This window comes from Alligator sinensis, unplaced genomic scaffold, assembly GCF_000455745.1.
Source record: "Alligator sinensis unplaced genomic scaffold, ASM45574v1 scaffold481_1, whole genome shotgun sequence".
NCBI classification, from domain to species: domain Eukaryota; kingdom Metazoa; phylum Chordata; order Crocodylia; family Alligatoridae; genus Alligator; species Alligator sinensis.
In genome coordinates, this window is record NW_005842201.1 from 826,319 (window position 1) to 836,843 (window position 10,525).

Genomic DNA, 10,525 nt, shown 5'->3' on the forward strand with positions numbered 1-10,525 from the left:
CAATGATCTACTGAGGTCCCTTCCAACACTAAAAATCTGTGAAATCTATGAAATCTGTATAACTGAAATTACTTCAGCCAATTCCCGCAGAACTGTAGGGTGCATCCCATCTGGTCCTGTTGGCTTGAAAGCATCTAGTAATCCCTAACCTGTTCTTTCATTACTTTAGTTTATTTACCCTTTTTCCTAACTGCTACCAACTGTGCTTATCATCTGGTGGCTGCCCCTGTTTGTGAAGAATGAAGTAAAAAAGTCATTAAATACTTCAACTGTCTCTCTTTCTAGATCCCAAACTAGGTTGTCTTTTGAATTCTGTAAAGGATCTACAGTTCATTGGATCTACTCATAGTTCATAGTCCTAGCTCAGATGAGTTTAGGTCTGAAAGCAAGTTAATCTTTTACCAGTAAGACTGCACAGTTCTGGGAGATCTACAACCTAGCAGCCCTGAAGCAACTGCTACCAGGTAGGGAGGCCCTTACTGGAGCCCTTTGCTCAGGCTGGTACTTCCCTCCCAGCACTTCAGCCCAAGCATCATCACTGCAACTCAATCATCAGGCTTTATTTCTACAATGCTGGTTTCATTCTTTTCCTCAGGCTGCCTATAATCAGACTTTGTAGTAACCGGAGCTCTTTTAGCAAAATCCCATCTCAACATAGCTTATACATGGTAAAAGCTGTTTCAAAAGAAAGTCAGTAGTGTACAGGGCTTCAGCTGACTTTTACCACCATAGCTGAACTCTTCTAAATAGATTCTCTTCCATTAAGGAAGAGTCAGTATCATACAAGAGACCAGTTAGCCCCTTACCACAACAGATGAAATCTCCCTCCATCCCACTTAGCCCTGTCCTGGGCTTCTTCACTGCACTACTGCAGAATGCACTGTATGTAAGAGTGACTTCTGCCTCCCAATGCTTGGGGCATAGTTCACTTATCCATCCATTTGTGAAGATGTCAAGTTGCATTTTATCTACCCCAAACTCCTTCCAAATCTTAATGTTATAAAATATCATTTAAAACTATTACAAATGGCCACACACAAATTATATGCAAGAAAAAGCCATTACCTAGTCAGGTTTATGTGGGTATCGATATCCAAAACAAATTGTAAACATATTACGAATTCTGTTTCCTGAGAACAGCACCATTTTCACAGAAAACTTACCAAGTTTTAAAGATTTTCCAATCAAAACCAACAGCATATTATTGTGAAAATGGACAAATGGTCAAGCAGAGCAGATCCAGTACTGCAGCTATTAACCTTCTCCACATTATAGTCTCTTCTTGTTATATATCCAATGTAAAGTCTATTTCTTTTGGTACATATGTTTCCAAGGCAGCTTAAGAATTAAGTTATCTAAAATGTTAGCTTCTTGGATACCTACTGGCTGTAATCTTTTGGGTTTAGTTTGGCTTTTATCTGCTGATTAACTCTGCTGGACTGAGATGAGCTTAATTTTTTTTTTCCTTTTTATCTTGCACAATTCTGCTCTGTCTCTCAGTCCCTCTGTCTTCTTAGAGTTTGACAGCATTTTTGAGATTCAAGCTCTTTCTAACAGTTGGCACTAAAAACATTATAATGAAAGGCTGATCCTTTGCCTTGACCTTTCTCTCATAAAAAGTACAACTCCTTAACAAGCTTCAAATTGCTTAAAACTTTCTAATTGACGTATGTATGTATATAAAATAGGTTCCAATAGAAATTATTTTCCTTCATAGGATAAGTGTCATTGAAACATCCTTTTTTTCCCAATGGAAATGTTAAAATGGGGTAAGCACATATTTCTGTGCAATTTGCAATTGAAATTTTTGTTTCACTAATTTTCAGGAAAAAAAGTATCCAAAGTGAAATATTTTTTTAATTCTTTTCTATTTTTGTTGTTACTTTTTCTTGTTGCTACAGAATCTAATGGCATAAATAATGGTAATGTCTTTTTCTTTTTGTATTCTTTCCTTTCTTTCACAATTTGCGATGTTTTGCTTAATTTCTCCAACTTCTGAATATTTACCAAAAGGACATACTATCCCTTTGTCATTTTGCAACATTTCCAAATTTGAAGTTGTGATGGGTTATTAAAAGAAGGGAAGGAACAAAACATGGGGAAAATCCAATTCATTTTATTGATTTTAGGAGTTAAAAAAGGTTAAAAAAATTATAATAGAAAAACTAATGAATAGAAGAAAAAACAAAAATCTCACACACACTGATAATTCATTAATCAGCTCTAGCTACCTTGTCTATGATGACACAAGGGAGTTTAGTAAGGTGATATGCACTGTACTGCCTTCAGTATGCTCATGATACCCAGTTCTATATTTATAGCACATGTTGATGCAATGGAAAAAGTAACCTGGTGCATGTAGTTTTTTGGGGCCTGGATAGGGGAAAGCTGGCTCAGTCCCAGTGTAGATAAGTCTGAGATAATGTTGGCATGATCACAAACATTTTGACTAAACATGTGCCCAGTTCTGAGAAAATTTGTGCCAAGTTTTGAATTTGTAATACTAGAGATATGGCTGAGTACAGATACAGACCTGGTGAGTCCATAAATGCATGGACCTGGGTTATTGGTTTAAACCATTAAAGGGAAAAAGCCAGACATACAATTCATGTGCACATTCAGAAAATAACTTCCCAGAGGTTTAATTTGTTTGGGACAAAGATTTTGTTCTGGGGCCATATCTACAGGAAATCATGTGCAGTTTGTGACTAGTTTGAAATGCATTAAGGGTTATTAGCTTCATATGGTTTTCCATTTAAAAAACAAAAGGAACAAGTAAAGCCAAGATTAAGCCTTGTTTTTCTTGTTAACAAATATTATAGTGCTGTACACTAATCTGGTACCATGGAAGTCAATAGTCAAACTCTCATTAACATCAGTGGGAACAAGATTTGCTATTTTGTACCTTTTTAATATATATTTTGAACAATTTATACTAAAACAGGATTTATTATATCATTTTTTTTAATTTTACCAGAGATATAAACAAACTATACTCATTATAGTAATTTTAGAATTAGATAAAAGTTCATTTCAAAATTATCTTTGAAAACTCATGGCAATCGGGGAAGGTCCTGGAAAAGGGCAAATATAGTGCCCATCTTTAAGAAATGGAAAATGGAGGATCCAGGGAACTACAGACCAGTCACCCTCACCTTAGTTCCTGGAAAAAATAATGGAGCAGGGCCTAAAATAATCCATTTCTAATCACTTGGAGGGGAAGAAGGTGATTAGGAACAGTCGGCATGGATTCACCAAGGGCACGTCATTCCTGACCAAACTGATTGCCTTCTTTGATGAGATAACTAGCTCTGTGGATGCAGGGAAAGCAGTGGACATGATACACTCTGACTTTATCAAGGCTTTTGAAACTTTTACACAGCCTTCTTGCAAGCAAGCTGAGGAAGTATGAGTTGGATGAATGGACTGTAAGGTGGATAAGAAGCTGGCTGGATTGTTGGGCTCAATGGTTAGTAATTAATAGCTCAATGTCTAGTTGGAAGTTGGCATCAACTGGAGTGTCCCATGGGTCAGTCCTGGGACCGGTTTTGTTCAATATCTTCATCAATGACCTGGAAGATGGCATAGAGTGCACCCTCAGCAAGTGTGCACATGACACCAAGTTGGGAAAAACTGTAGATACACTCTAGGGTAGGATTAGGATTCAGAGAGACCTAGACACATTGGAGGGTTGGACCAAAAGAAATCTCATGAGGTTCAATAAGGACAAGTACGAAGCCCTGCACTTAGGACAGAGCAATCCCATGCACCAGTACAAGCTGGGGACTGACTAGTGAAGTAGCAGCTCTGCAGAAAAGGGCCTGGGGGTTACAGTGAACGTTAAGATGGATGTGTGCCCTTGTTGCCAAGAAGGCTAACAGCATACTGGGATGCATTAGTAGGAGTGCTGTCAGCAGATCGAGGGAAGTAATTATTCTGCTCTATTCTACACTGGTAAAGCCACATCTGGAGTACTATGTCCAGTTTTGGGACCCCAATATAGAAAGGATGTGGACAAGTTGGAGACAGTCCAGCAGAGGGCAACAGAAATGGTTAGGGGGCCGGGGCACATGACTTATAAGCAGAGCCTGAGGAAACTGAGTTTATTTAGTCCAGAGAAGTGGAGACTGAGGGGGAATTTAATAACAGCCTTCAACTACCTGTTCTCAGTGGTGCTAGACTGTTCTCAGTGGTGGCAAATGACAAAACAAGGAGCAATGGTCTCAATTTGCAGCAAGGGGGGTTTAGGTTGGATATTAGGAAAAACTTTCTCACTAGGAGGGTGGAGAAACATTGGAACAGATTACCTAGAGAGGTTGTGGAATCTCCATCCTTGGAGGTTTTTAAGGCCTGGTTTGACAAAGCCCTGGCTGGAATGATCCAGTTGGGGATGGTCCTGCTTTGAGCAGGGGGTTGGACTAGATGACCTCCTGAAGTCCCTTCCAAACCTAACTTTCTATTATTCTAATTTTGGAATTAATTCATAATTGTGTCTAAACAGTGAAAAGTTAAGGTTTGCAAAGTAAGTACCCTGTTTTCAATGGTTCTCACTTTGTACAGCCTCATATACTTGGGCAAAGTGAGTATAGACTACTACCAAAAGGGTGCATCTACACATGCCAATAAGGCAACATGATAAACTTCCTGACAGTAGTATCTTACAGCAGCATTAATTAACTTACTGCGCCCTAATATGCACGTGTAAACAGTGACACTTTACGGCGGAGCTAAATAGTCAATTAATTAATCTGTAAAACGCACATATGGATCCGCCTAGTCTGTATCATTTTGAACTGGCACAAATCATTGTACTGAAAAGTACCTTGTTAAGATTAACCTTTCTCCTGGCTTGTTTTGAAGAAGGAGGAAATGCTGTTGACATCAGACAATGGTCAATGCAGTGTGATGAATAGTGAGAGAGACATACAATCCCTGTGGGCTATAAGCTTATAGCTAAGAGCTGATGACTCTTGGTTCCTCATGAGACTGGCTGACATTTCCTTCAGTTTAATACTGTACAGGATACATCTTATATTAAGGGAAATAAGAAGTGGAGTTTCATAAGGAAAATGCTTTACATGTAATCTGAAAGATTTATTTACCAGTACAGACTGAACATAGTATGTGAAAAAAAATCTAAAAACAATAAGTACATGTACCGCTCAACATCCTATTTTGGACTGCTTAATTCCCATTGGAGCAAGGTTTTTATACCATGCCAGATCCCACAGTGCTTTGCATTACAGGAAATTAAGAGAAAAACACATGTTAATTCCAGTTTGATTAATGGATCTCTTTAAATAGCTCTGATTATAACCTTTCCCACATATATTCAGCTTGAAGGAAACAAAACAGAAGGGAAAGTAAAGAAAAGAAACAATGTTTTTTTCATGATGCTGCTAAAGCAACATGCTCCCCCTCTTTTATCCATCATGGTCCAGCTATAACTTTTGGGCACATTTACCAGTAGGACATCAGTCCCTTTTGTAGAAATGGGAGATCCAAATAATAGGAGGCACAGCAGCTGCATTCAGTGAGATAACTGTTTCCCATAACTTTTGGGGGAAAAAAGTATCTGTTGGTTTCCAGATATTCAAGTGACACACACATGTGCAGAAGTAGTCTTAGGGACTGGAAGAAGAATTCCATACATCACATATTATGGCTGGGATGACACTATACTGCATAAATAATAGGTTCTTCTTTTACTTACTTCTGCAAGGGAGCTGTCAGTAGATCTCTAGAAGAGACTGCATATGTTATAGGGATGTTGAGCTATCATTCAGGTCATGCTATGTATCTGTTCTTTGTAAATTCTTACACTGTTCTTATCATGGTATTTTCTGGGTGCATTCCTAAAATACATTATTCACTATGATCAACAGCTGTCATGTGTTGTTTGTGCTCTTATCTTCTTCCCAGAGGGACCAGCATCTGCTTATTTGGATAGGTTTTTGATTTTGAAAATTCATGTTGTTATGAGTCTGTATTATAGAAAGCAAGATATAGTTTCCAACCTCTTCTAGCCTTGAAGGGGTTTAAACCCACTTCCCACTTCTAACTACTAGCCTATGCAATAGAGTTGGTGGAATCATCTTCTACCCTTCATGCCAAAGCTGGGTAGCAGTGCAGAATGGGACGTGAGAGTTGGTAAGGCCCTGAGAGGAGCAAGCAAGAGAGATCTTCTCTTTACAACAAGTGATGAGGCCACTCCCCCAAAAGGAAAGCATTCTGGGTTGTGGCTCTCAGGATTATTTTACAATAGACCAGGGGTCAGCAACATTTTTGGGCAGAGAGACACCTTTGACTTATAAGATGTTGGCATGCCAGGGGAGGACAGTGGGGTACCTGAAAGGGGTCTGATCCTTGTTGTGGCAGTGCAGCCCTGGCCCCTTCCCCAAGGTGCACGTGCCAAACAAAATGCCTTTGCATGCCATGCTCTGGCAAGTGTGCTGAGGGTTGCCTACCCCTGCGATAGAGAGGATAGAAAGCAGAATTAACCCTAGCAGCAGGGACAGGAGCACACCTCCTCCAAATATGTATTATAGTGGCTGTGGGTTCTGAGCCTTGCACTGACCTCATCTAATTGATGTTGGCATTAGGCAGAGTTCAGATGCCCCTCTCCATTTCCATACTGAAGAGCACAGAAATTATCAGCCTGTGGTACTCAGAAGCCCAAGTTTGGACACACAATGAAAATTTCAGCCCAAAATATAGGCACATGATTATTGAGTAGGCTAATGGGTTCTATGGCTGCTACAGTGGGTATTTTGGCATTATCTTTGTCAGTTAGGTGCCTAATTTTGCCTAAGTTCCGTTAGGCATCTAATTTACCAATGTGCATTTGACCCTTATTGCTTTTCCTCTGACCTTCTTTATAGACATTTTTGGGCCAGAGGTAAAAGTCCACTACTGCTGCTTCAGTTTGCTGTACTAGTAAAAGGCATTTATAAAGCACGTGGCTCTTACTGTTACCTATGACTAAAGGATGCCTGGATACCATCCTGGTGACTTGGAAGGTCTCTTGCCATCTTCTTTCTCTGATGCTAGTACAGGGGGATGTGAAACTTGGAGAAAAGGGCATGTCTAAAATGTTCAGCATCCCTGTACCCTGATGATGTTCATCTACCCTTATAGCCCTTGAGAAAATTAGCATAACCATGGCAGCTCTGACATTCATGACCTGCCTAGATGTGGCCAGTGTCAAAATTTGGGATAAAAAAATATAACTAAATCCCCCATTGCACCTTCATTCCAATCTTTACCAAGTTGAAAAGAAAGTACTTAGATCCCTGCAGAGAGCCCATGGCTGTTCAGTTAAACTGTTCTTCATGCATCATGCCAGCAGTGGGCTTGGGGAGGACAGGACTCAGGTCTGTTAATGTGCTCCAGAGCCTGAAGACTCATCTGCACCCCACTCAGACCCACTGGAGACCAAGGGCATAAGATCAGGTCCTAGGTACAAGTCTGAAACAGCCTTATTGGTGAACTTCTGCCACTGAAGCACATCAGTGGGTGGTGGGAGCATGGGTGGGGTATGCTTAGTCCGATCCTCCCAGAGACCCATTGCTGGCACAGTTGTTCCCTGCATGCTCACACCTCAGATCAGAATGTTCTGAGCAGTGTCTGTATTCTCCTGAACTATTCATAGTTACTAACTAAATATGCACTCTGCCCTCCCTACCCCCCCCCCCCCCCCAGCATACAGGGGATGTACAAGCATTTTTTTTTCTATAAGAACTTTACAGAATGTCCCGCTCCCCTTACTTTGCAGCATCCTGATAAGTTCCTACAGTGCGTGCTGACACATTCCCAAAAGGAAGTGCTGGCCTGCAAAGAATTTAAAGAAAAATGAAGAATTATCTTATCCCTTCCCCACCCTTAATCCTTTCAAATGAGGAACTTTAAGAGCTGAGTATTTCCTTTCGATGGGTCCTCCGCCCCCAAATGTTCTGTTCTAGAATTAGGAAAGGACAAAGAACAAAACAAAATAAAAGTAGCTTGACTTCTCCCCTGAATGTAATCAATGCAGCTCTCAGACTCCCTAGATGTTCAAAGCAAGAGTCCCTACCCACATAGCATGGAGGCTGCACCCACAGACGAACAAAAGCAGATGAGAAAAGGGAACCTCTGCATTCTCAAGGCTAAACTCTGTAAGGCAGGGGAAGGGCGACAGGATTTAGGAAGTTTAGGTGCCTAGAGGAATGCCTTGGGCTTTTGTGAATTCCAGCGGCACCTACCAAATATAATCCAGAAGGGGATTAAGATCACATAATTTAAACAAGATAGTTTTAAATGCTCTGATTTATGTACTGATAGAAGGGCAGTCTTTGCAGCACGGGCATCAATGACAATGGAGAGAAGACTTAAGGGGTGGTGGATTTGATGACATTTTTCAAATAACCGAGAGTGTTTATAAAGAGGATGGAGATACAGGGGCCTCCGGGTAATGTGGGGCCTCTGCAGAACATGCTTGGAAATCTGGTGGTCTCACCAGACGACAAAGCTAACCTATTTAACAATTTCTTTGCCTCCATTTTTTTTAGCAGGGACCAGGTCATCCCCCCCCACCGGGATCCCTGATGGTCCCAGGGGAGGCGCAGCCAGGCCCAGGGTCAGAGAGGACCTAGTCAGGGAACTTCTGGTGGGACTGGATGTGTTTAAATCAGCAGGTCCTGACGATCTCCACCCCAGATGCTGAGGGAATTAGCAGAGGTCATTGTGGGACCCCTGGCACAGCTTTACAAGCACTTGTGTTGCTCTGGTGAGGTGACAGAGGACTGGAAAAGGGCCAATGTGGTCCCCATTTTCAAAAAAGGGAGGAAGGAGGACCCAGGAAATTATAGGCCTGTTAGTCTTACCTCGGTCCTGGGTAAGCTCTTTGAGAAAATTATCCAGGTACACATCTGTGAGGGGCAAGCAGGGGAGTGTATGCTTAGGGGCAACCAACATGGGTTCACTAGAGGCAGGTCCTGTCAGACCAACCTGGTGGCCTTCTATGGCCAGGTCACAAAATCCTTGGACGCAGGTGTCGTGGTGGATGTAGTCTTTCTGGACTTTAGGAAGGCCTTCGACACTCTCTCACCCCATTCTCATTAAAAAATTAGGAGACTGTGGTTTCAATGCCTACACAGTCAGATGGGTCGCCAATTGACTGGAGGGCTGCACCCAGAGAGTGGTGGTGGATGGGTCATTTTCGACCTGGAGGGATGTAGACAGTGGGGTCCCCCAGGGCTCGGTCCTCAGGCCCGCACTGTTCAACATGTTCATCAGTGACTTGGACAAGGGGGTGAAAAGCACCTTGTTCAAATTAGCAGATGACATTAAGATGTGGGGAGAAATGGGCATGCTAGAAGGGAGGGACAGGCTGCAATTGGATCTGGACAGGTTACAGGGGTGGGCGGATGAGAATAAGATGGGATTCAATACTGATAAATGCAGAGTACCACACCTAGGGAGAAAGAACTAGCAGCACACCTACAGGCTGGGGAACTCTCCTCTCATCAGCACAGAGGTAGAAAAGGATCTTGGAGTCATTATAGACTCCAAGATGAACATGGGCCACCAATGTGGGGACGCAGTCAGGAAGGCCAACTGCACCTTGTCATGCATCCACAGATGCATCTCAAGCAGGTACAAGGAGGTGATCCTCCCCCTCTATGTGACACTGGTCAGGCCACAGTTGGAGTACTGCATCCAGTTCTGGGCACCACACTTTAAGAGAGATCAAGATGGTCCAGAGGATGGCCACTCGCATGATCAGGGGGCAGCAGGGGAGGCCGTACGAGAAGAGGCTACGAGACCAGAACCTGTTCGGCCTCCACAAGAGAAGGCTGAGAGGGGATCTGGTGGCCATCTATAAACTGGCCAAGGGAGACCAGCAGGCAATGGGAGAGTCCCTGTTCCCTCAAGCACTGACAGACTTATTGGCCATAAGTCTGTCAACTTATGGCCAATAATGGCCATAAGTTGACAGACAGTAGATTCAGGCTAGATATCAGGAGGCACTACTTTACAGTCAGGGTGGCTGGGATCTGGATCCAACTTCCAAGGGAAGTGGTGCTTGATCCTACCCTGGGGGCCTTCAACACGAGGCTAGATAGGCACCTTGCCAGGGTCATTTCACCCCAGTATTTTTTCCTGCCCATGGCAGGGGGTCAGACTTGATGATCTACTCAGGTCCCTTCTGACCCTACAACTATGAAACATTATTTTTTGTGACTGCAGGGAACAGGACAAGGAACAATAGTTTTAAACTGCAGCTAGGGAAATTTAGGTTGGATATTAGGAAGCACCTTTTCACTCAGCGGCTACTTAAGCACTGGAACAGGAAATCCAGACAGGTTGTGGAATCTTACTCCTTTGAAAATTTTAAGAGCAGGCTAGGCAAACACTTGACTGGAATGGTTTAATCAGGGATGATCCTGCCTTGAGTTAGGGCTGGAGCTAGATGACCTTATGCCATCCCTTCCAGCCCTACGTTTGTATGATCCTGTGACAGATAGTCAGCCCATGAGGAACCCTG

At 42.5% G+C, this 10,525-nt stretch overlaps 1 protein-coding gene across 2 annotated transcripts in view; it reads right to left on the reverse strand.

Annotated features, from left to right (window-relative positions):
- Positions 1-10,525, reverse strand: part of GNAT3 (G protein subunit alpha transducin 3) — a 54,039-nt gene that overhangs the window by 40,016 nt on the left and 3,498 nt on the right. Inside the window, exon 1 of one of the 2 annotated variants that reach the window (XM_006026624.2) lies at positions 94-110. The exons of the other annotated variant lie outside the window; for it this stretch is intronic. Within the exon in view, the coding sequence (XP_006026686.1) occupies positions 94-110 (17 nt within the window). Of the gene's footprint in view, positions 1-93; positions 111-10,525 lie in introns of those variants that run through there. 2 annotated transcript variants of the gene reach the window in all.